The sequence below is a fragment of the Musa acuminata genome, chromosome BXJ1-4 (assembly GCF_036884655.1).
Source record: "Musa acuminata AAA Group cultivar baxijiao chromosome BXJ1-4, Cavendish_Baxijiao_AAA, whole genome shotgun sequence".
NCBI classification, from domain to species: Eukaryota; Viridiplantae; Streptophyta; class Magnoliopsida; order Zingiberales; family Musaceae; genus Musa; species Musa acuminata.
The window spans coordinates 3,926,167-3,951,643 of record NC_088330.1 but is presented as its reverse complement, the minus strand read 5'-3'; the positions used below and the strand labels follow the sequence as shown (position 1 = coordinate 3,951,643).

At 43.2% G+C, this 25,477-nt stretch overlaps 5 protein-coding genes and 1 pseudogene across 5 annotated transcripts; 2 read left to right on the top strand and 4 right to left on the bottom strand.

Moving 5' to 3' along the window:
• Positions 1-27: 27 nt before the first annotated feature.
• On the top strand, positions 28-1,257 carry LOC135642252 (geranylgeranyl pyrophosphate synthase 7, chloroplastic-like). Its single transcript, XM_065158241.1, has one exon. It carries the CDS (start codon positions 247-249, stop codon positions 1,255-1,257), a length of 1,011 nt encoding a protein of 336 aa, XP_065014313.1. The 5' UTR covers positions 28-246.
• A 5,430-nt stretch (positions 1,258-6,687) lies between these two features.
• On the top strand, positions 6,688-8,583 carry LOC135642248 (heterodimeric geranylgeranyl pyrophosphate synthase large subunit 1, chloroplastic-like). The gene is made up of 2 exons (XM_065158232.1): positions 6,688-7,721; positions 8,415-8,583. The coding sequence occupies exon 1, from the start codon at positions 6,688-6,690 to the stop codon at positions 7,699-7,701; it is 1,014 nt and encodes a 337-aa protein (XP_065014304.1). The 3' UTR covers positions 7,702-7,721; positions 8,415-8,583.
• Positions 8,499-10,488, bottom strand: LOC135672013 (U-box domain-containing protein 34-like; annotated as a pseudogene).
• Positions 10,489-10,555: 67 nt separating this feature from the next.
• On the bottom strand, positions 10,556-11,883 carry LOC108952551 (U-box domain-containing protein 35-like). Its single transcript, XM_018824693.2, has 4 exons — positions 11,724-11,883; positions 11,553-11,638; positions 10,906-11,027; positions 10,556-10,832 (listed from the first exon to the last, which is right to left on the bottom strand). Exons 1-4 carry the CDS (start codon positions 11,881-11,883, stop codon positions 10,556-10,558), a joined length of 645 nt encoding a protein of 214 aa, XP_018680238.1.
• A 763-nt stretch (positions 11,884-12,646) lies between these two features.
• On the bottom strand, positions 12,647-14,761 carry LOC135672012 (pollen receptor-like kinase 4). The gene is made up of 3 exons (XM_065180468.1): positions 14,095-14,761; positions 13,418-14,017; positions 12,647-13,311 (listed from the first exon to the last, which is right to left on the bottom strand). Exons 1-3 carry the CDS (start codon positions 14,759-14,761, stop codon positions 12,647-12,649), a joined length of 1,932 nt encoding a protein of 643 aa, XP_065036540.1.
• Positions 14,762-15,640: 879 nt separating this feature from the next.
• Positions 15,641-24,398, bottom strand: LOC135642222 (YTH domain-containing protein ECT4-like). The gene is made up of 9 exons (XM_065158193.1): positions 24,169-24,398; positions 22,227-22,303; positions 21,964-22,141; positions 21,329-21,399; positions 20,908-21,244; positions 20,693-20,817; positions 19,102-19,626; positions 18,800-19,012; positions 15,641-16,505 (listed from the first exon to the last, which is right to left on the bottom strand). The coding sequence occupies exons 1-9, from the start codon at positions 24,380-24,382 to the stop codon at positions 16,137-16,139; spliced, it is 2,109 nt and encodes a 702-aa protein (XP_065014265.1). The 5' UTR covers positions 24,383-24,398; the 3' UTR covers positions 15,641-16,136.
• Between the last annotated feature and the right edge of the window lie 1,079 nt (positions 24,399-25,477).

Here is a 25,477-nt window from a genome sequence, read left to right as displayed (position 1 = left end):
AAAACACATGAGAGTTCAGATCTGCAGCGTCCCATAAAGAAGATGCATATTCTTCATCATTTTTCTTTTTCCTATAAAAAATTTCTCTTTATTTTAATTATCAATATAAGTGCTTTATTCTTTTCATTTTAAGCTAATCCTCTAATAATCAACCTGCCATCTACAGGGACGCGAACGCCCAACTTCAAATGACATGGATCCAACTCTCTCCCAAAGAAGAACGCTTCGCGACACCGCCGCCGTCTCATGGCATACGTGACGGCGCGTCTCCTCGCCCGTGCTCCGGGGAGCGGCCGCGTCCCTGCGGTCTTGCGATCCGCCTCCACCCGGCTGCACGATGGTCCGATGGGACAGGCCGAAGCGGCGGTGGACCGGTTCGACCTGAAGGCGTACATGGCCGACAAGGCCCGGCGGGTGGACGCGGCCCTGGACCGTGCTGTGCCCCTCCGCTACCCTGAGCGGCTCCACGAGTCGATGCGCTACTCCCTCCTGAGCGCCGGCAAGCGCATCTGCCCTATCCTCGCCCTCGCCTCTTGTGAGCTCGTCGGAGGCGATGAGGCCACCGCCATGCCCGTCGCCTGCGCCGTCGAGATGCTGCACGCCGTGTCCCTCATCCACGACGACCTCCCCTGCATGGACAACGACGACCTCCGTCGGGGCCAGCCGTCCAACCACCGTGTCTTCGGCGAGGGCACCGCCGTGATCACCGGCGACGCCCTCATCGCCCTGGCCTTCGAGCACGTGGCCGCCGCCACGGCCAGCGTGCCGGCGGATCGGGTTCTCCGAGCCGTCGCGGAGTACGGGTCGGCTATTGGGTCGGAGGGGCTGGTGGCGGGCCAGTTTGTGGACATCGACAGCGAGGGCAAGGCAGTGGGCGTCGGCGTGCTGGAGTACATCCACCTGCACAAGACGGCGAGGCTGCTGGAGGCGGCCGCGGCGTGTGGGGTGATCGTGGGCGGCGGCGGGGACGCCGAGGTCGAGAGCGTAAGGCGGTACGCGCGCTGCGTCGGCCAGCTGTTCCAGGTGGTGGACGACATACTGGACGTGACGAAAACGACGGAGGAGTTGGGGAAAACGGCCGGGAAGGACGTGGCGAGCGGCAAGACGACGTACCCGAAGCTGATGGGCCTCGAGAAGGCGCAGGACCTGGCACAAACCCTGGTGGTGAAAGCGGAAGCAGAGTTGCATGGGTTCGACCGTGTCAAGGCGGCGCCCCTGCGCCATCTCGCTCGCTACATCGCCGATCGCCAGAACTGAAGTCGATGCTCCACTTTTAGGTAATCACGTCCTTCTTTATGTCTCTTTATTTACAGGACAGCAATTAAATCTGATCTAAAGAGGTTTTATTTGATCCGACTACATTTCTCAACAAATTTCTTCTTATTCAATAATCCTCTTCTCCTTCTACTCAGATAAGCTACCGGAAGATTGAACTATACATCCTAGCAATTAATTAAGATATTGATGCTATATGAGTATATGAGTATCCGAATTGGCTTTAAGGTGAGGTCATCAAGCTCGCGAGGCATTACCTATATTCAAGCCGATATCGAGAGAAGTTTCTCGATCCAATCCTCCAACGTTTAAGTTAGTCATCGAGGGCTTAGTGGGTATCAATTTTTTTAGGAAGAGAGCCCTTTTGACATGGTGTCGAGATTGCCTTTTATACCTTAGGGGACAACCCGTAACTACTTCAACGTTCCCATCTTTGCGTTTTGTGCACGTGAGCGATAGTGGAGAGACACCCTCGAACAACCCGACTTAGACTTTTGTCCACGTGGGTAGACGGGGCGAGGGTGACCTGGATCTCTCTTCTTCCACTACAGTTTCCACATGGTACTTATGTGTTAGATATTGATTGGTCGTTAATGTATTTCCTATCATTTTGACTCTCCTTCTAATGCCAAAATGTTGAGGAAAATCATTGTCCACGTCTGAGTCAATTTGACGTGGTCCAAACCCGAAGGCGCAAGTGTCTGAAGTAGCTCTAAGGTGGCTTTTCACGACTCACATCTCAAGCACATTTCGCCTGTATCTTAATTATGACGGATTAATCATAGCGCGAGTATGGTTTTCTCGATTAATATGTCTCAAGCACATTTCATCATATATCTCCATCATGGCGAATTAATCTTAGCACGGGTTGGGTTTTCTCGACTCATATACCTCAAACACATTTCATTGGCACGATTGACTCATACGTCTCGGGCACATTTCACCATATGCTCCATTGTGACATATTAATCTTGGCATAAATCGAATTTTCTCGATTCACAGCTTCAAATACATTGTGTCCTACGTCTCTGTCATGGCGAATTTTTCTTGATGTGGGTTGGATTTTCTCGACCCACATGCCTCGAGCATATTTTGCCCTATGTCTCCATAGTGGCGAATTAATCACAGCGCATGTTGGGTTTTTTCAACTCATACACCTTAGGCATATTTCACTCTATCGTAACATATTTCAAGTCTTCCGCCATGGCAGATTCCAAGTCTTTCTTTCGCCATGACAGATTTCAAGTCTTCTCTCCGCCATGGCGGGCATCAAAGTCCTCTCTCTACTATGGTAAATTTCAAATCCTCTCTCCATCATAATGGGTTTCAGATCCTCTTATTATCAATGTCTCTTAGGATTTGCTTCAAAGAAACACTTGTTTTGATCATAGGAGGAGAGAGATCGACCTTCGCCTTATAAATCCCCTCCCCCTGTATAGCAGGATTTATTTTTCCATCTGAGCCTTCAGAGACCCCAGCTATCAGAGCCTCCCCGGAAGCTTTCAACCTTGCCCCCAGAGCCCCCTTAAGAGCATTCTCCATCCCGTCTCAGTTCTTGACAAGGAAGGTCGATCCTTAAGTCCCTCGTCCCAATGTGAGTCCTGTAACCAACTAGTTATCCTACTCTTCCGTCTCAAGTCGGACTGTCATTAATTTCTCATACAAGTTTCTCTCGATCCTCTAGCCACTAGTCGATTGAGGTCTATACTCCATCTTTAAACAATCAAAGGGTGGGGGAGGTTGCATCCTCCCCTTTGTTAGAGGAGACATCTCTTGGGACTTGGAGTTTATAAGAAGTTTGTATTACTAAGACTCGGTGGTGAGCGCACATCTCTTGGATCACTTGCGAACTAAGTATTATATTCTGACCGAGTTTGATTTACGAGTCCCTCGATTTGGTCAGTACCCTTTCAACCCCACGCTTGGGTCTTTCTGCCTATCTTGCAACACCTTCGAGGTGAGACTCTATCTTTCCCTCCACTTGGTGATACTGTCGTGCCTCCAATGGTGAGGGATATCACCTTCTCAAATGGCGTCAAACTAATGATGCTACCTAATAGTGTTCATCGGAGACATGTGTCGATATTACTCCGACTTGCACCCTTTTTTGCTATTTGTTTTCTATTGTGTAAGGGGAGAACTGACTATTACATAGTCACTCAGGGGGGTTTTTAAAGTAGTGGTGCCCCTTCCAACAACGAAGGTTGCTAAGAGCGCTTCTTCCTCGTAAGTTTAAGCCAAGACTAGATATTCAACCTTGCCTGGTCGACATATTGCATTGATAACACCCCTCCCTTCCTTTTGGACAAGGAGGCAAATCAAGTGTTTTAACTAAGGGACAATTCTCTTTCTATGAGGCAATTCAGAAAATGGATGAGGATTGATTGATCAATGTGGGTCTCAGCTTGACTCCTTAAAGTACGACCCAAACCTCCCATCACTTCATTTGACATTTCTTTTGTCCTAAATCTTGTGATTTGGACCTTCTAGATTTGTACTCTTCGAAGATGAAGCCATTTGGTTCCTTATTGGGCACCATAAAGCCCCGAAAGGCATCTGGTTCCTTGTCGGGCATGGTAGAGCCCTAGAAGGCACTCGGTTCCTCATCGAGCACGATAGAGCCTTAGAAGGTGCCTAATTCCTCTTTGGGTGTTGCTCGGTTCCTCTTTAGGTGTGGCAAAGCCCCATCGGTGATCACTTGTATGGCATGTGCTTGGAAATATGGATAAAGCTTCGTTATCGCCCTAAGCAAACTTGTGAGGCTTTTGCTTCACCGATTGAGCCTCGAAGGAGATATTCAAGTGGTGTTGGACCACATCTAGATCGATTCCTAATATGTTTCTCGGTGACCATGCAAACACCTCGACTTTCTCCTTAAGAAAATTGATGATTTGCATTTACTTCTACTCAGGAAGTGTCACCCTAACTTTGACAACTTGATCAGGATAGGCTTTGTCCAGAGGCACCTCGATTAGCAACTCCATCGACTCTGGATGTGAGAGGGACTTGGTAGAATTTCGGTGATCCATCATTGACGATGCCTCAAGCTGAGCCCTTTTCAGTAGGGAGACCATTATTAGATAACACTAGTGCAACTCCCTCAGGTTGCTTCTCAATTCTCTGACATTAATTTTTTTTGAGAATTTTATCACCATATGGTAGGTCGACATCATTGCCCTCAGCCTATTGAGTGTGGGTTGGCCTATAATCGCGTTGTATGTTGAGGAGGTGTCAACTACAATGAATTTAGTCATCACCATTTTGGAGCATGGCTCATCACCAAACGTGATGTGCAGGCTTATGGTCCTAAGAGGGGAGATGAAGTCGCTAATGAACTCAATCAGCAAAGAAGTCATAGGGTTGAGATCGTTAGCCAAGAGCCTAAGCCTTTGAAAAGTGTTAAAGTAGAGGATATCAGTAGAACTACCTATGTCAATCATGACCCTTTTCACTCGGGCGTTAATCATTATTTCGAAAACCACCAGGGCATCATCATAGTTTGGGTCGAGGTACTCTGTCTTTTCTTCCTAGAAGGTTATTTCTGAGCTGCCTTCAAACCTTAGGTGCTTTTCAATGGTAGCTCAAGTGTAGGCTTTATGACTTGAGGAGTTATCTTCTCTCGAAGTAGGTCTACTGATGATGATATTGATTTACCTCTTCATCAACTAGCAAGGTGGGGATGAGGGTTCATGGTATCTCCGAACGAATTTTTCAAGGTGCCTCTAAGTTGCTCGATCTGATCCTTCAAATCATAATAGTCTTCTATGTCATGACCATAATCATGGTGGAAATAACAATTCTTAAATTTATCCCTCTTTTCCAATAGTATCTTTGGATTTTTCAAAAACTCTTTTTTCTTTATCTGAAAAAAGATTTTGGTTATGCTTAAGGGAGTTGACTTAGATATCTAGTGAGGTAGCTCGGGTCAATCATTTCTTCTTCACCGTGGTGAACTCAGGGTCGAGACTGACGGTAGTCGCTCTTGTCTCAATCTTTTGCGCATCTTCTCGCACTTATTCAATACCGTTATCTCAATGACAATGTATTGGTTGACTCTTTGAAGCACCTTGACTATCGTTGCCGATGGCATTCCCACCAATAAAAAAGAAGAAAAGAATGCTTGATCCCCATCATGAAGACTTGTACTACATGCAACAAATGAGTTTCTTGTTCGTCTTAGATCTTATTAGTTAAGTGACAAAATCGAAAAAAGTATTTCTTCCTCTTTACCCAAGTCTAAGAAGCATTACCGTTGATGGCCTCATGCGCACATTCTTAAGGAAGTATAGCTCAAACTTCTTTGCGACCTGAGTCGATCGAGAGTGTCTTAAAAGAGTGTATTATTCTCATGTCAGGCCTCTTAATATCGTCGAAAAGACGTAACACATCATAACATTTAAGGTGTCGTAGAGTGATATATAGGTACAAAAAATATTTGAATATAATAAAGGAAGTAAAAAGGAGAATAGAGGATGAGAAGAAAATTAAGATATATGATCAATTAATATATTTTATTATATAAGTGATAAGTTTGATGTTCTTGTTTATACCTTCATTTAATATTATTAAATAGATATTTTTTATTTATTTTAAAAAAATAAATTTAATTAATAAAGATATCAACTTTAAAATATTTAGATAAAATCTCATCCTGATCCTTTATTCTTTGTGGAAAAAAAAATTATTTTCTTATAATGAGATTTATAAAATTTCATTCTTTCTAGCTTTTGTTGTGTTAGGTTAAATTCCGCTTCAAGGGTTCCTCCATTTGTTACGATCCGCCCACCACGTGAGTTCTTTTAGGACAGACTGACGCCTTCCACATCAATGATAAGAAATAATAATGAGTCTCTCTCTCTCTCTCTCTATCCATCTCGAGATTCGTTCTGTTTGCACATGTCAACTTGCATCCTTCCCAGTCTCCTCTTTTATCTTATCCATCAACTCCCATTATTACTCCATTGGAACATCATGAAGCAGCTCTTCTCCTCCTTGTCATTATTTACAAAAAATAAAAATTAATTTTATCCAAAAACTTAGCTTGATGGATCAGCTGATTTAGTTATAAAAAATTATTACATTAAATAATGTACGTGATGTCCATACCTAAATTTGAATATGATATCTATCATTTATACAACAATGTACCGATCTTCACTTCTAACCAATCAGATTTAGTTGACCAAATTTTGGATCACCTATTCACTCGAATTGCCATTTTCTTTATCATTTTTTCTTTTTTCAATAGAAATTTCTCTTTCTTTTAATTATCAATAGAAGTGATTTATTCCTTTCATTTTAAACTAACCCTCCAATAATCAACCTGCCACGTACAGGGAGGTGGACGCCGACCTGAAACATCGATCGAGGTCTCTCCCAAGGAAGAATGCTTAGCGACACCGCCGCCTTCTCATGGCATACGTGACGGCGCGTCTCCTCGCTCGTGCTCCGGGGAGCGGCCGCGTCCCTGCGGCCTTGCGATCCGCCTCCACCCGGCTGCACGATGGCCCGATACGGCAGGCTGAGGCGGCGGCGGTGGACCGGTTCGACCTGAAGGCGTACATGGCCGACAAGGCCCGGCGGGTGGACGCGGCCCTGGACCGCGCTGTGCCCCTTCGCTACCCTGAGCGGCTCCACGAGTCGATGCGCTACTCCCTTCTGAGCGCCGGGAAGCGCATCCGCCCTATCCTCGCTCTCGCCTCCTGTGAGCTCGTCGGAGGCGATGAGGCCACCGCCATGCCCGTCGCCTGCGCCGTCGAGATGCTGCACGTCATGTCCCTCATCCACGACGACCTCCCCTGCATGGACAACGACGACCTCCGCCGGGGGCGGCCGTCCAACCACCGTGTCTTCGGCGAGGGCACCGCCGTGATCACCGGCGACGCCCTCATCGCCCTGGCCTTCGAGCACGTGGCCGCCGCCACGGCCAGCGTGCCGGCGGATCGGGTCCTCCGGGCCGTCGCGGAGTACGGGTCGGCGATGGGGCCGGAGGGGCTGGTGGCGGGCCAGTTTGTGGACGTCGACAGCGAGGGCAAGGCAGTGGGCGTCGGCGTGCTGGAGTACATCCACCTGCACAAGACGGCGAGGCTGCTGGAGGCGGCCGCGGCGTGTGGGGTGATCGTGGGCGGCGGCGGGGACGCCGAGGTCGAGAGCGTAAGGCGGTACGCGCGCTGCGTCGGCCAGCTGTTCCAGGTGGTGGACGACATACTGGACGTGACGAAAACGACGGAGGAGTTGGGGAAAACGGCCGGGAAGGACGTGGCGAGCGGCAAGACGACGTATCCGAAGCTGATGGGCCTCGAGAAGGCGCAGGAGCTGGCACAAACCCTGGTGGTGAAAGCGGAAGCAGAGCTGCATGGGTTCGACCGCGTCAAGGCGGCGCCCCTGCGCCATCTCGCTCGCTACATCGCCGATCGCCAGAACTGAAGTCGATGCTCCACTTTTAGGTAATCATGTCTCTTTATTTGCAGGACAGCAATTAAAAATCTGATCTAAAGAGGTTTTCTATGATTCGACTACATTTCTCAAACACTTTCATCTGATTCTATAATCCTCTTCTCCTTCTTCTACTCGGATAAAACTACCGGAAGATTGAACCATACATCCTCTCTGCTTTCATTCTTCCACAACTCCAGAAGAGTAGCAATTACTTAATATGTCGATGCTATATGAAAACACCCACAAGCTTGATTATTTATTTGTACATGGAAACCAAACCTATGCATAAGTCGACCAGATGAGAAAAGCCTAGTTGATACTTGCAAGGTAAAGACAGATGTAATGGTACATAAGATTCCGTGAGAGAAGGATCGATACAGACAATATATATCATTAAACTGTTGGTGCTGTCATGAGGTAGAAGAAGACCAGAGTCTCTCTGGGCCTTCACTTGCAGTCAGCTTCCTTCAGCATCTCTCCTTTTACATCAACAAGGAGAAGCTATTTCTTTTTGATAGTTTCAGTACAGAGAATGGGAGTGATGATGGTTCACCTCCTTCATTGTGCTTGGTGATGATGATGTGCTGCTTCCAACACACAAAAAAGGCAGGATATATTACATTCAACTTGCACCAAATATTTAAGATGAAACAAGCATTTTATTATTATTATTATTATTATTATTATTATTTCTTGTGAAGCTATATCCCCAGAAGAACTGCTTGCTTCCTCACAAGACAAGACTCTGCTCATTCATCTTCCCGGAATGGATGATCCACTATATCGGCTTCTTGAGCTGTCATATCCAGATTGTACAGTTCCAGGCCCACTCATGATATCCTGAAATAAAAGATGAGCTCTTCATATTACTTCTTATTTGCTGATGTTGTATGTTAAGGAATCACAACTATTTCCTGTTCGGATTGCACCTTTCTTTCGTCCCGGATAAAGCTAGTAGACAAGATAAGAGAACATACTTGTGTGGAAACTTGACTGTGGATAGGTGAGGCGTATGAACCAGTCCCAAACGGGGAGAACTGCATGTTCTCCTCTGCGAGATCTCTGAGTCTGTTGAGCTCCGGCAGTATGGCCGTCGCGAGATCCGGCCGATCCTTGCGTCTGAGTTCCGCACACTGGAGTGACATCTTGGCTAAGCTTAGAGCTTCCTCCACCGGCCAATCCGGCACCGAGTGATCCAACATTTCTATGAACGTCCCCTTCTCGATCGCACGCTCGACGTGGTGTGTCAGCCCCATGGGAGGTTTGCCGGTGATGATCTGCAGCAGCATGATCCCAAGAGAGTATATGTCGGACTTGATGCCGAGCATGCCGGTCTGCTGATACTCCGGGTCGATGTAGCAGAACGTGCCGGCGGTGGCCGTCATGCGATACTGGGTGACGGTGTCGGCAACGGAGGGGGGGACCAAGCGGGCGAGGCCGACGTCGCTGATCTTGCTCACGTAGTTCCTGTCGAGGAGGATGTTTGCAGGCTTGAGGTCTCTGTGTACCAGCGGCTCCGGCCTGGTCTGGTGCAGGAAGAGGAGGCCCGTGCCAATCTCCGCCGCGATCCGGAACCTGTTCTGCCAAGGGATGGGTGGTGTGTTACCTCGCCGGAACAATCGATCGTCCAAGCTCCCATTTGCCATGTACTCGTACACAAGGCAGCCGTATTCCGGGCAAGCGCCCAGCAGCAGAACCATGTTTGGGTGCCGAATGCAGCATAGGATTTCAACCTGTTCACGCAAAAGATGATCATACAAACAAAGATCGAGGAAGAGTTCAATTAGACTTGGGATCACCGAGTTGTAGTCTTCTCTGGATTTCCTACCTCTTGCTGGAACTGTGACCTTCCTTGGGCGGCATCTGGACGTAATACCTTAATGGCAACAGGCGTATGATCCAGAGTGCATCTGTAAACAGGGCCATAGCCACCTTCTCCTATCTTTCTCTCCTCTGCAAAGTAGTCGGTGGCTACCTCTATCTCCTCGATCGTGTACCTCCTGTACCTGAGGTTTGTATGGGACAAAGCATCGAAAGCCTTCTTCTTATCCTCGGCGTCTTTGAATGCCTTCATCTCTGCACTGATCCTCTTGTGTGCTTCGTTTTCTGCTATCCTTTTTGATGCCTCGGCCGTCTGTATCGCTGCGACACACCTTGCTTTCTCGCTCTCCGCTAAAGCCAGAGCTTCTTCTTCCGCCAATCGAGCGTCTTTGATTCTTTTCTCTTCGTCCATCTTCCAGCGTTGGAGCTCCATCGTCTGCAGCGGAAGTCGTCGTCTGAAAACGAGTCCAGATTCGGGGAACGGTGAGGGAAGGTTACCTTCTGTTTAGCTGTGAGTGCTTCTTTGCATGCTGTGCTGTACATGTCCATGGTCTGCTTGAGCTCTAATTTCAGCCTCCTAATCTCTGCTTCCACATCCTCCTGCGAGCTCCATGGTAACACGCATGTCGGTTAACCAGGTACAGATGCAACTATGGCTTCAGACTACTTCCTTGTGGCGAGTAAATGCCATACCATGTTCTGAGATGATGAGCTCTCATGAGACACGGAGGAGAATCCATTGGCGGATGAGACTGCGCCCACCGACCTGCGTGGTGACTCGAAACTGCGCTCGTAGCTGTCTGAAAGATTTGACAACCTCGGAGGGTAGGAGCGTTCGCTTGACCTGCCGCTGCTCACGAATGAGACATCGCTGTCCGCCATCGACTCTCCATATGATCTCGTAGTCGAAGCACGTCCTCCCCTGGTAAAAGGGGACCTAATCGAGGCAGACATATCTCGTGTTCAGCATCATCTTGTTCACATGTATGAGCTCCAAAGGTTTGTTTGGTGATGAGAACTCTTACTTTATCGATTCATTATCTTTCTGCAGATTCCACGGAGTCAATGCAGCATCACTCGGCACCGGACCTCTCGTGCCATTCTTGGCGTTCTGGCTTAATGTATCGGGTTTAACACTTGCTTGGCCTTGGATTTGATTCCGGAGAAGAGAGACAGGCGGAGGTGGCCGGACGGCGTTCCTCATCGAGGAGACCTTCCCCTTGGAGATGATGTAGACACTGCAGAAATCTGGCACACCTTTGCAGATGGTGGTACTGAGGTCTGTGCTCCTGAATGATCTGAGAGGGAAGATGATTCGAGTCTCAGAGATCTTCGATTAGTCCAAGAATTGCTCCAGTAATTTAAGCTCACCTAACGAATCCGCTTCTTGATGATGATCCAATCACAAGCTTTTCGACCGCGGCGTTGGTGACGAACTCTGTGATCGCTTTGGCAACATCAGTGTCTTCGAGCACCACATCTTTGCATTGTACCTATTAAGGATTACTCGGATGCTAACTATCAGTTACAAGTATGAGATTTCGGAACACGGCGGATTCAATTTCATGAACATAACCCACAGTCAACTGGGAGCTGTTCCGAAGAGGATCAGCAGAAGAACTTGCATACATTGTGAATCTTCTCGGGTCATCGGGCAACTTCCTTTCACCAGGGGAAATCTACTCGAAACATGTTCTTATCCTAGTTTGAAGAGGATCGTTGTATGATTTTGAGATGCTGCTTCAGCAATAGGACATGGAATATAACCTCGAGGTTTCTTAGCAGCAACTAAATATTTTGCTTGCCGGAAAAGAAACAGCAGATTCTTCACTGATTCTTCATCAGTGAAGTGGACAGAGTGCTGCATTCTCTCAATTCCAAATCTCATAATTAATCATTCAAACAGGAATTATTTTAGCTTGCTTTAGATGTTCATGTTCCTGAATGCAATCTGTTGACTACATTTTTAGATTACGAAGAATCAGCTAAGATGTGAGATTAGATGAAACACGACTCACATTCTTTCGGGTGCAGAAACATCGAAACGGGACGAATATTTCCCTGATCGTGTTGGCAACAGCGGCAGCGTCATCTTCGTAACCCGCTGCATCGCATGGAAAAGAGAAGGAACAGTCAGGAATGCCAAAGATCTCTTCGTTCATGGGTGGAGGACGAGCCAGCTTGCTTACATGAGGGCTTGGTGTTGACATGGACGAGGGTGAGGGTCTGGCCTTTGGTGACGACGTTGTCCAGAGCCCATTTGAAAGCACTCTGGCTGTTCTTGTCCTTGTCGATGGCGACCGCAACCAGCGGGGACGCCGCACCGTCTGGCTTCTCCCTCTGCGACATCCCTCTCTGCATCGTCACAAACGGCTGGTGCCCATCACATCAGCACATCAGGATCGAGAAGAAGCTCTTCGGAAATGGACATGAGAAGATACGGGGCGCTCACCTCCGCCGGTCTCTGCGACGGGCTAACCCCTCTTCCCCGGAGAGGCACAGGAGGTGAAGGCTGAGATGGTCGGCCTCTCTCTCTCTCTTCGTCTTCCTCCCTCGTTTCTGCTCAAATCTCTTGCGTGGTTTTGATCCTGAGGCGCAGAGCGAGTATAGGGGAGGGAAGTCCTGTTTCGGTTTGACTCATTGACCGTCAGGGCGGACGCGTTGACCAGAATTTGTTTTGGAGGTGTTGGATTCTGCAGCAGTTGGGATTGTTACAGTTGTACGGCACCGGACGATGTGCGGGAATTGCCCCGAAATAGGACGAATTGGATTCGGTAGCCGATTTCGACTAGCTTTGGTGGTTAAGACATGCGAATCTCTTTTGGCAAGCGGTAGATTTGCATTCCCTTATCAATGCAGTATGTTTGCTTCTTTCCGACGTACGGATAACTAACGAGCATTGGCTTAATGATCTTTTTCTTCAAGTGATTATTAATGAAGGTGGGTATTATTTATCCTCCGTGAGGTCATTTCTGCTGCACACCAATAAGAGATGTTCTTCAAGTCTTATGAGAACATAACATATATCTAACACAAAAAAAGGACAAGTCGAATTTGAAATCAAACAAATCAATGCTCCAAATGGAAATGGAAATGCAAATCTCCTCAGTTCTTAGGAGAAGGAGAAGTCGTCATCGGTCAAGGCTTTGGAAGAATAAAAGGCTTCACCCTCGCTAATGGCCGAAGAAGAGAACTCCGCGTCGCTCTCTCGTTCCTTCAGCTCTTCGATCCTCTCGAGCGCTGCCGCCATTTCGCACCTCCTGCGAACGTCGGTCTCGCAGCACGCCATGGCTATCCGCAGCAGCTTCAGCATCTCACCTTCGCTGTTCCTCGTCCCCTTCATGGTGCCGTCGAACACTTCGCCGGTCCACTCTTCCCTGATCACCGAGCTAACCCATTTCGCCAAATCCGTGCCTGCTCTTCCCGGCCTCAGATGATTTGCCGGAAACCTGCCGGTTAGTATCTCGAGCATCAGTATCCCGAGGCTCCACACGTCGCTCTTCGTGGACGGTTTGCCGTGCTGGGCGCACTCCGGGGACTTGTAAGCCACCATCAACTCCGACGCATGAGCCTTGTTCATCACAGGCGCCAGGGCGTAGTCCGTGAGGATGGGCTCAAAGGAGAGATCAAGCAGCACGTTCGAGGACTTGAGATGGCCATGGGGAACGGTAAGCATCGGGAGCTCCTCGTACAGGTAGGCGAGGCCTCTCGCTACACCTTTGATGATCTTTAAGCGCGTTGGCCAATCCAGTGGTGATGTTCTTGAAGTGCGATTCCCTGCAGTTCGTGCTCATCGCATATTTTATTTGGATCATTGATAAGTATTTTGGAATGTCTATATCTAAGATAAGAAATGGCATGCGATGGGGTTCGAGTGGTTTACCATATAGCATGTGAGCTAAGCTTCCATTAGGGATGTAGTCGGAGATCAACAGCTTCTCCTCCTTCCTGTAGTAGTAAGCCACCAAAGGCAGAAGATTAGGGTGAGACAATCTCCCCAGCCTTCTCATGTGCTCTTGGAAGTATTCTCTCCCCACTCCATTCATCTCCTTGAACCTCTTCACCACCACCGAGGGGCCATCGAGCAGGATGGCTTTGTAGGAAGAGCCAAAGTTTCCGCTGCCAAGAACCTCAGCTGAAGCCCTGAGTAAATCCTGTAGGACGAACGTCCCCCTCCTCTCCCCGACGAACAACAGCTTCTCCTCCTTCGGCACCTTCTTCTCCCCTTCGTGATACCTTACTGTTCCCAGCGCCATCCCGTCTGCCTCCAAATGCACCGTCGTTTCGGGTTTAACGGATCGAAGCTTGTTAACCGTTGTAGCCTCTTTTTTCCGGCGCCGGAAGAGGAAAGTAGTCGCTCCCACGATCGCCACCAACGCTGCAACTGATATCACTATGACGACGACGAGAAGAGCAGGCGAGAGATTCTTCTTCGGTGACTCGCATGAGACCGCAAGCGGTGGGCCGCAGAGATTCTTGTTACCTGTTGAGGTGAAACAGAGTCGGGTGTCAGAGTTTGGAGTCCGCGACGCTCTTCATTTAGGAAAAGGGAAGACTGACCTTCGAACCAACTGGCACTCATATTGCTGAGCCTTTCCGGGATCGGCCCCTCCAGATCGTTAAAGGAGACGTTCACCAGCTGCAGATTGGGCTGCCATAGAGCAGGGATTTGGCCCTCGAACTTGTTGCCATCCAGCCGCAGCTCGGCGAGCTTCTTCGGCGCCGTCAGAGAACTCGGAATCGACCCCGAGAAGTTGTTCTGCGACAGCCACAACACCTTCAGCCCCAGCATCGCCGAGAACATGCCGTCCGGTATCTCCCCGGCGAACCGGTTCATCGACAGGTATATAGACTTCAAATTGGGCAGCTTCGTGACGTCCGGGATCGACCCCTCGAGGCTGTTGTTGCTGAAGCTAAGCGAGCGAAGGTTCGGTAATTCTGAGAGGGCGTCGAGGCTCAACGTGCCCGACAAGTTCATGCTCTCTAGCCGCAGAATGGACACTCTCCCGTCTTTGTCGCAGTAGACTCCGGTCCATATCGACTTGTTCTTGTTGCACGGGCCATCCTGCCCGCCCCAGTCGCTTGGAGCCGGAGACAGCGTCGTCTCCTTGAACTTGAGGAGGGCGCTGCGGTCGTCCGGCGCATCGGCGGCGGCCCGCCATGTCGCGAGGAAGAGGAAGAACACGAGGAGGAGGTGCGGCGGCCATGGCGGGGACTGGTCGCCCATGGCGCAGTGGTGGCGATTGGGATGGGGAACGTGGACGCATGGTTATGGGGGAAGGAGATGGAGGAGGACAAGGGTGGACGTGAAAGACTAGGAATGGTGACAAGAACAGGGTGAACAAAGTCAACCTGGCTCGAGATGTTCACCGAGAGATCAATGGCCGGCCCCTAAAAATGGAATCCGTAGCGTAAGAATGCTTCTACTTGGTCTAATAATACAGTTCTTTAAATGTGTATGTTGTTGTGATTTGGCTTTCTTCTTCTTTGTAATAGAATGTTATAACACCAAGGAATAGCATTTGTCACATAGCCAAGAAATGAATAATACCATGACAATTAGTGGAATATACTACATCTGTTGTCTCCTAATGAGATGAAATCAATGAGCAGGAGATATTATAGTTCATAATGAAGATATAAAGAGAGATGCTTTTTGTTGTTTCAGGAGATGAGAAGTGAAAATGCACTTGCTGATTTTTTAAGACAGAAAATTCAAGAGTAAATAGCTGTCTGTCTATGCAAATCTGGTATAATTATAAATTATATTATGCAATAAAGTTTATTGTAAATTGCAAATGACTTGTAAGAATGGATTACAGGCATCCATCCAGCAGCAGAGACCAGAATTTCACAAAAAAAAAGAAAAAAAGAGAGATCCAAAGTTGGCATTACAGTTTTAGAACACAGTGGAGGCTGTAGTTCCTCTTATGATATTTCCAGGTCTAATATTTTACCTGAAATTGCCTCTTTTTCCAAGAGAATCTCATAATCATCTTACTTTGACTAAACAATCTTTAAGCAACACAATGCAATCAACTCTCACTCAGTCAGTCAGAATTTGATGTATGCTGTAAGTAGATCATAAATCAGAGGACTAAGAGCATTGGTCACAAAGCCACTAATAAAAACGATATGGAACCGAATGGTCTAGTGCAACAATGAATTATGTAACAATAAGCAATAACCTCTTGAACATGTCAACGACATTACCAAGTATTACTTGAAACATTTCAGCTTCTTCATGGTGAGTACTAGTGAAACAATAGAACTAAGACCAAAGGAGTCAGAACTGAAAGATAAGGTCAATTATTCATCTGCCACTCAAATGGATCTCCATAAAAGCTGGTAGAGAACTCCACTTCTGCTAGAGATCACCAGTGAAAGGAAATAAGGGAAAAGAAAATAAAAGTTTGATTTTCCCTTTTCTTTTCTTTTCCCTTTTTCTTAGAATGACCAACAAACTGTACAACTGCTTCGGTAATACTAGCGATCCTACTCAGCAGCTTTCACAATGCCTACTTCACCAAACCTAGTCATTGGTCATTCTGAACATCAAGTGGTTTGCAGTCTGCACAAGAAGCTTATACTCCTGGATAATGCTAGCTGCTAGTTGTTACAGTTGTTGCTGGTTTCTCTATACTATCACTCTTGGAAGTAACAACAGTGCTTAGGGAACTACTCTTCTCTGTTGATGGGCCAGATTTACTTCTTTCTTCCAACCTGACAGCATGAGCAAAGTTCCCTGATATCTGGCTTATGAAATCCCCAGAGTTCGCAGCAGGGTTCCTTCGATCATCTTCAATAGCTACTGGGCCAGGCGCTGCCAAATTGGATAGCTGCTGGCGAGCCTTCCTCTCCTGCATAGCTTTCTCCCTGTCCTCATAAAACTCAAAGTCATCAAGAATTGATACTTCGTATTCATGCTTCTTAAAAATGCTTAGCATCTCCAAACCCTGTTCCAATTTCACCTGCATTTATTCAAACAAAATATCAAGTCAAACAATTTTTTTAAAAAGGAAAACAAGTTAGTAGACTGGATAAGTATGTGAAATTTTCAAATGCCAAAAAAATGAAAAAAAAATGCAAAATGCATAACTAAAACAAGGCGAGCACTGAGTTAAATAATGAAATAGAAAAATCAATTTAATCAACAGACTAATGCTCCACATGGTGATTGAGATTTGAGAAAGAACAGACCAAAGAGATTCAACCTTTAAGCACAATACAACCATCTCATACAACTGTCTTAATGGATTTCAATCTTGACTAGATTCACACCTCCATTTATGGGACTTGATGAATAATTTTAAAAGTTCAACTAGTTAGAAATACTAAGAACAATAAACCAAACAACCCCAGAACTGATTTATTTCATTCCTTTAACTTTGACCTTTAACTGACTCTATAAATGTCATCTGCTACTCCATAGGAAAATTCTAATATCAGCATGCTTACTCCGAAGTATAAAGTTCAAAATTGTTGACAAGTTTGCCTTGAAATAAATTTCCTATGGTTCTGTCTACCAGCTTAAAACTTAGCATGAGCTTGTCAGATGAGCACTGACCTCTCTATCTCCATATCCATGCAGAGTCAACTTTTGTCTAACAGCACTATTTAGAAAAAGGAAAAAAATGGCTGCAGCCTAGAGATAACTAACATTAAAATGTTGGCTCCATGCAGAGATGACTCGAAGCTAGTCTCACTATTTGCAAAAAAGAATTTATGACAGTTGGTTAGATGGAAAAATTGGTTAGATGCCCAAGGACTCAGTCTAGTGCATTTAGAAGAATTTATGACAGTCGCACAATTCTACGATCCTGTATTTGAAAAATAAAAGATAATAACTTCCAATGAATGAGGGGTGAAAAAGAGGGGAAAGGAGACAGAAAGGTGACAAGAGGATGATGTAAGGAAAGCAAGAAAAATTCCTTCACCCAGAGTATTAGCACAGCAGAAAAAGCACAACCACAGCTTGATATATCGGATGCAGGTTTAATATGCACATAATCCGGAATAATGATATATCATTATATTTCATCAGATCCATATGGCAGTTACTAGGATGTTCAACATGGACTTGATAACCTCTTTGGCAAATGATATTAAAAGAAGTCAATACAAGCAATTTAAAGTTCCAACGTGGTAGTTATATACTTTTATATTATAGATCAAGTGCTAGGACTCAACAGATATTCAAAATCTTCGTGACCACTCGAACAGCGACACCAGAAACTAGATCGCTATGATGAAACTTCAGCCTGAATCCATGAGAACTATTGAAGTAAGCATTTTGGATAATAAGATGGATCACCAACCATGAATTGGATTCTCAATCAGTGAAACAAGACCCTAGGCACCAAACCCAAGTTAAGCGCTCAAGAGATACAATCAGAATAAGTAGTCTAGCTTCTATATTCATGGTATATTAAATATTTCAAGTTGACTAAATGAGTAAAAAAAATAACATAAAGCTGATGTACTTGAATTAAATAAAACAAGGTTCATCATACCATGACATACCATTCGGTACAGGCAGTATGTACTGGTCCAACAGAGGATCAATATGGGCGGTAAATACCAATCCGTCAGTACACCCCACCATACCATATGTTGATACTTTGGTACATATCGTACCAACAGCCGGTTGGTATACCGGTATGGATCGGTAAGATGAACCATGAAATAAGGATCTGAATTATTTAAAAGAAAAGCCTTACGATACAAAAATGGGAACATGATATCCATGAAAAGATCATATAGGTCGGTACCGGTTGTTATTAATTTTTTATTAATTAACTTGTAATACCAGGGAGTACAGTTTGTTATACAGCCCCTTATACCAGTATCATTCTAGTTCGACTGGCTGTCATTGGAATGATATTTAAATTTTCGGTCTATGATAAATTCTCGTTAGGCCTAATGCCTATAACCTCGGGTCAGGTACTAATCATAAAAAAATAACCTGACTACTACTACATTCCATCCTACCATTGGTCTTATCATCCCAAATTCTAACAATAAATCTCAAGAACTCCATCTTTCTTTAGCAAATCTCTCAAGTTACACTCTCATGGACAATTGATATCCAACATAAACAGGTTTGCTGACTCCTTCATATATTTATAATTAAGTCATGTTTTACAAATTTGAGTTGCTAATTAAACTCATTTTAAGGGAATTTTCACATGACACAATTAATTCAAGAGTAGCTACACATAAACTGTCTGTATAATCACGGTTCATATCAAAAGGAAAAACTTACCTCTTGAGTGTCTCTGCTGTTGGTGACAGGCTTATTTTCATTGTTTTCAAGAATAATATGCCGAAATAGATTGTTTGGTACGTCTTTCACCATATGCCACTTTAAAGGGAATTGACCACTCCACTTGTCTTGCTGCCAGTAATCCACACTCCTTTCAAAATCAACAGGTCCAATCATTTCAGCTACCCCACAGAAATGTGCACTTGCATTTACCTGTTCATGGTTTTCTTGTGTGAACAAAACTAATTAGATATTGACAAATTACAAATCAGAGAGTAAATGGGATATAAGTATGAAATTACCGAGAAAAATAAGAAAACTGGACAAGGATCTTCTTTCTTTTTTGCTTCATGGTATGCAGAATCTAACTTCTTGTTCCCATTAGAAGTGCTAGCCCAAACACCATACTTAATGCTTTTGTGAACATTATCCTCACTGTAAGACTTAATAATGAAAAACTTGGCATCCTTGTACTCTGTAACAAAGTCAGCACTATTGTACAATTTACGATCAACCAACGAAGTAGAACTGCCATTGTCGTTGTCAAGTGATGAGTTGTGTTCAGTCATCTGATTCTTTAATCTATTTGCTCTTGGCCCTCGGTTTTGTTCATTAAGAAAATCAAGAGTGCCATTGCGATTGTATAAAGTTCCCTTGCCTCGACTCCTACTTCTGTCTGCATCAATTAAGCTCTGGTCCTTAATTCCTGAGCTGGAAAAAGATGCCTCAAAGGTGCTACCATGGTACAGCCCACGAGGGGGGTACGCTCTGTCTATAGAATTCACAGAGGTCCCAAAACCATATAAAGATCTCTGTTGTTGTGAAGCCTGAATGTAATTAGACAATAAAATGAATATACTGAATGAAAAACAGATCATTCGGTCAGAACATTTAAAACAATAACACAAACTGCCATGTACAATGCATAAATCCAGCCTTGCAGCCTAAAGGTACATCCAGTAAAAGGATACACATTTTGTTCTCTGGTGAACTAATGGATGATGAGGGAATTGATTTAACTCATACCTAAATTTAACTAATGCAAACCAAGTAAAAGCATTGCCAATTCAGATCTGAAGACTGAAAAATATTAAAAAACTTGACCACTGCCTTTAATAAATAAAAGGCCAGTATAACCCCACTAATAGTCAAATGACTAAATCCTTATCAAGGCAACTCTTTTCGTAGCATGAAACCAAGCAACAAATGTGACTAATTTTCTCAGTGAAAGCATTTATAAAAGATATGTTACATCTAAAATCTATATCGAGTTTTTTCCTTCTTTTTTGGTTGAAGCTCTGGCAATCAGAACATAGAAAAATGGTAACTAATATAGCTAATATGACAGTATGTAAAAGCATGAATATGGCAAAAGCTATGTCCTCAAGGAAAGCAGGCCAAATCATTCTGTAAAACAGAAAGTAGGTTGAATCATTATGTAAAACACTTCTAGTCATATGAAGGCCGCATTTGATTCACAAACTTCTTAAAACATACTTATTTGTGGTACCATGGTAGTCCGCACTTCGTGCAAAATACAATGATCATAAAGAAAATAATTTTTAGGAACTGATGTGACCAATTAGATTAATCTTAAAGTCTTAGAATAAGCTGCTTAATGATTATCTTCTACCTTTCTCTACTTAAATGTATGCATCCATCTTTCCATCTATACTGTTGCAAATCAAAGGCAATCAAATCCAATTTCCAGCAATTATTGGTTTAAAATACAGTACATTGTAAAAGAAACAAAACCATAAGTATGTCTTTGGAAAGTCGCAAAACATAAAATGAATACAATTATAAATTTAGAAGAAAAAAAGAGTAGTATTTTATGAAATAGAAGATGCTCACAAACTAAGATAAAAAATAGAGTAGATCAGAAAAAACAACCATTCCAAAAGTTGGAGGCATGGTGTTTTGCCCAAATGACACTGGGGCACCAACTGGTTGAGGTGAAGCTGCTGGTGATGATAATGGAGTCACAGTCCTCGTCCCTTCTGGGGATCTCAACCAATCTAACCAAAATCAACCATTAACAAAAAAAACCATCAAATATTGTTGCAAATAACAAAAACCAGAATTTTCTGAATTGCCAGGAATATTACCTCTACCGAAAGAACCATAGGATAGCTGATAACCAGGTCTTGGTCCAAACAGCTGGGTGTTGAAATTTTGGGTATTGACAGGAAATAGTCCTTGTCGATCAATTGTCAAATCAGCTTGTGGTATTGAAGTTGGCGAAGGCAGATATGGCATGTTAGGAGGAGCTGGCTGCTGGTAGTATGTGCCTGGGAACTGAAATTGCTGAGTGGAGTATAGTTGACCATCTCCACTAATAGAAGGTAGAGGCGTCGTAACAGGGGAATAGGGTCCATAAGGCATTTGAGGACCGTACCCATACCCAGTATGATATAAGAATGAAGGATTCTCATTGTAGACACCCTACAATAAAATAGAACCTTATACGATTTAAAAGAAAATAAATGGTAACAAGACAGGGTCGATATTAAAAATACTGATACATACAACCGAACCAACTTCTAGGCCTTCGGCATTTAAATATGGGGAGTACTCATCACCAATCGGATTGTCATATCCTGAAACAATAGGACATGATCAGACATGTTTGTCTCCAATTTCAGATTTCATAATCAAAGAACTCAGAAGTTAGATAGGGAAAAAGAACATTGACATAACTAGAAAAGAAATGCAAACCCAAGTCCCAACAAAATCTGGACCATTTTATTTGGATGCAAAGTAGAAGTTAAATGAACTGCAAATGAAGGTAAACTGCCAAACAAGAATGGAGGCAAACAAAGAATCTAATTCTGATAAATAACTACAAGTAAAGAAATAGAGAAGCCACAAAGGATTATAACACTTCATCATAAAGCAAAAGTTAGAAATTTCATCCAATGGGAAAACTCAAGCAAGCAGCTGCTAAGGAAGAAACATGTGCATATCATCATACAATTTTGAAAAGAAACAACATTTGGACAATTGCAATGCATATTCAAATTGCAAGAGTTAATTGATTCAATAAAACTTTTGAATATACAGAAAATTCCAAGCTTGTCATAGAGATGATGATGCTGCATATAAATTTGCCAGAAACTAATGCTAACATGATGTATAAATGAATATAAGGATGGATAACTGACCTCTAAAGAAGAAGGACTGTGCCTGAGGGGCAAAAAGGTTTGGTGGATAAATTGTACTGTGGCCACTAACTCCATCGGAAGAATCCAAATGGCCTTGTGAATCTGCTGAGACATCCATGCTATTCGTATCATGGGTGGCATTAGAGGTCGTCACTTTCTCATCTTTAGCAGAAGGTGGCTGATAGAAGATGAGATAATTATCAATAACTGGAAGTTGGACATAAGAAAAGAAAAGTATGTTGAGGCCTTGAGGAAGTAATTACCTGTTCATTTGAGTTCTCAACATCAACAGGTTTCTGGTTAGCATCCGCAATTGATGATTCCAAAGGTTCTAGTGAGCCTATTAGCAGAGAGTTAAGAACAAATTAGTTTAACTATGTAGAAATGGGAGCCAAGTGCAACTACAATGCAGGTGCAATGGTGCATGACTGCATGTACATATGTTTTAGATTCATTTGAACAGATATGTATATTCATATCTGTATGTAAATACATGCAAGCTTATGCATAGGTAAACACAACTGTCATGTCTATATAGTAAAAAATACATATAAATAAACATATGTACATATTTAACATAAACTCGGTATAGCATCTATATATGTATATATAAAACATTAAATCCCTCTTCGCACACAAAATCAGAAAATTGAAGGTCAAAAAACAGAGCATAACTGTAAATAGCAAACAGAAGTACTAATTTAAAGAGCACGAAATAATTTAGCACAATATGTTCGTGCATTATTAAATATTTAAAATATCTGGAACAGTACTCTGTAAGCAGCAGAATTTTCAATTGCGGTATATCAAAGTTCTCAATTTAACCACTAAATCATGAAAAGATACACATATTACATGAGAGAAATGATAATTCAAAGCTCTTTCTAAAGCTGAATGTAAGAAGCATCAATAACCTGAAATAATGAACATCAACACCCAAGGCCGCACAAGAGTAATGATATCCTAACTCAAGAAGTGCTCAACCAAATGCCAAAAAATGTTTGAGCTTGCAACAAGGGCTTGATTTGTTTGATCACCATTGTACGACTCAACTAAGTCATTTGACAGATTTAGATATCAAAGAGAAGTTGAATATAGATTAAATCAAAATGTTTATGTTGAGCAGAACCCAACACTTTCTAAGCTTAGAATGTCCAAGACATCACTAGATTCACTCTCTAGGGTAACATTAAGGGGACTTCAAGTCACTAATGATCTCTTTCCTAAAAAGGCATAAAACTGTGTACATTAACACTTCCTAAACCTTGCATTGGGAAGACAATCACGCAATAGGCCACCTTTTTTTATCAATAAAGATATAATGAGATATTATTTCATTTAAAAAAGTCTAAGTATCAACTATTCATGATAAATCAAGACTTACAAATAGCCAGACATGTTTGTAAAAGATCTAATAAAGTAAGCAGAGTCAATTTAGATTTGAGGTTTTAAGACTAACAAAAGAATGCTAATAATAATAATAATAATAATAATACTTAACTAGTGTATTGCTTATAATAAAGTTTAATGGCAAACAAGAATCTGGGTAATAAATAATATGATTTTGTAATTGCACACAAATTGTTAAAGTAGATGAAGCATTTGATCTTCAACACAACCACAAAGGGAGACTTTGGAACACCAGATTTCTGGTTTCCAGCATGCTATAACCATAAAATACAAGATATGGAGACCACAATCTTGAAAAAAAGAAAAAAGAGATTCATATTCTTAATTTAGCACAAAAGCTTATGCAAGTCATGGCAACACCAAATTCCTACTATCCTCGTAGATCAACCCATGTCGCAGGTCAATGCAAACTCCCTCTAGTCTACTACATACCACGAGAAACACAAAAATTATCTAAATTATAGTAAAAATTGAAAGGGAGATCTACTCAAATACCCCCAACAAAAATCACCAGACCACTCTCTCACTAGCGCTTCCAAGGTCACGAGAGACTTCAACTTACTCAATTCCTTAACCCGCACCGCCGAACCATCCACCCCCCAACAAAGAACAAGATTAGAACGCAAGGATCAAGTCTTCAGCAAGAACTCTAGACCGAACCAACGCCCAAACCGCAAGAATCAAACCACGCCCCCATAAAGATCACACCTTTCCGAGTCGGACATGCGACAAGAGCGAACTCGGCGAGAAAACATCACAAGAAACGCATGAATCTGGTGAAAGAATCGGGGATACCGATACGATCCGGCGACTGCTGACTCGTCTCCATCTCCATCCGAGATCCCGAGGCCCGCCTTCTTCCAGAAGAAGTAAAAGGTAAATAATCTACGGCCCTCTCTTCCTCGATTCCCTTCCCCTTCCTTGTGATCTCGTTGGCAGCAACTAAGCAGCGCGAGGGATGGAGTCTTTTGGTCCAAGATACGACTTGGATTGGGAGAGGAGAAAGCATACAGCCGCGGCCTTGTTTATTCCACTTGAAGCCTTGAGGGAAAGAATATTATATTATATTATATTATATGTAAAAGAGGGAGAGCAATTTGTTATTATTATTATTATTATTTTCTCCTTCTTTAAAGTGATTTATTGTAATTTACATGTATTATAGGATTTTTGTTAATAAATTTCTTATATTTATAAGCATTTATCCTTCCAACTTTTGGAATATTAGCTTTATTAGGAAAATAATGATTCTAATCTAAACAATTTTCGTATCCCTTAAAATTATTTTCTCATATTATTATATAAATTTCATAATACAAGTCTAAGAAAAAACTATTTGAATATACTTATACACACACACACAAACTTGGACTTCAAAATTCTAATTTGATTATACGGGAAAGTACATGCAAATTTCTTATCTTAATATTTAATCATATCTTTCTCTCTTCTTTCATCTAAGTTTGGATATCATTGTCATATCAAATAGGACCTACTCATCATATTATTAAAAGGTGCTAATCTATGATGGGGCTCACCCAAGCGTCAACCTAAGTGCTATTTGCCTTATTTAAGATTAGTTTACTTTCTTGCTTAGTTATTCTTGTTATTTCATAACCATGACATGACGGCGAAAGAGAATATATATATATATATATATATAGTCATTTATGTACTGTTGTTGTTCTTTCACAACAACGAGAGGGGGGAGATGGAGACAATATTTGTGAGAGCCACTGTTGATATTTGTATTTGGTCTCTTTCTTGGCCAGGGAGATGGTAGGAGAAGAAAAAGGTTAGTGATGATATGCGGATGAGACCTAAGGCTTAGTGAAAAGCCTTTGGGAAGGACGGAGACCTAAGGCTTATTAGTGGAATTGGATCCAAGTCCAGCTATTAATGGATCCGATCCGATTGGAATCCTTGGTCAAACTAAAGGACTACTCAAATTTATATATCTTTATCATAATTATTTAACTCAACTATTTTAATTTTGAATTTTATTTTATTTTATTTTATTTTATTTTTTTAATAATACACCTTTGCAAGAATAAAAATTACTATTACTCATAAGTTATTGGCATGAGAGTTCTTTTGGATGGAC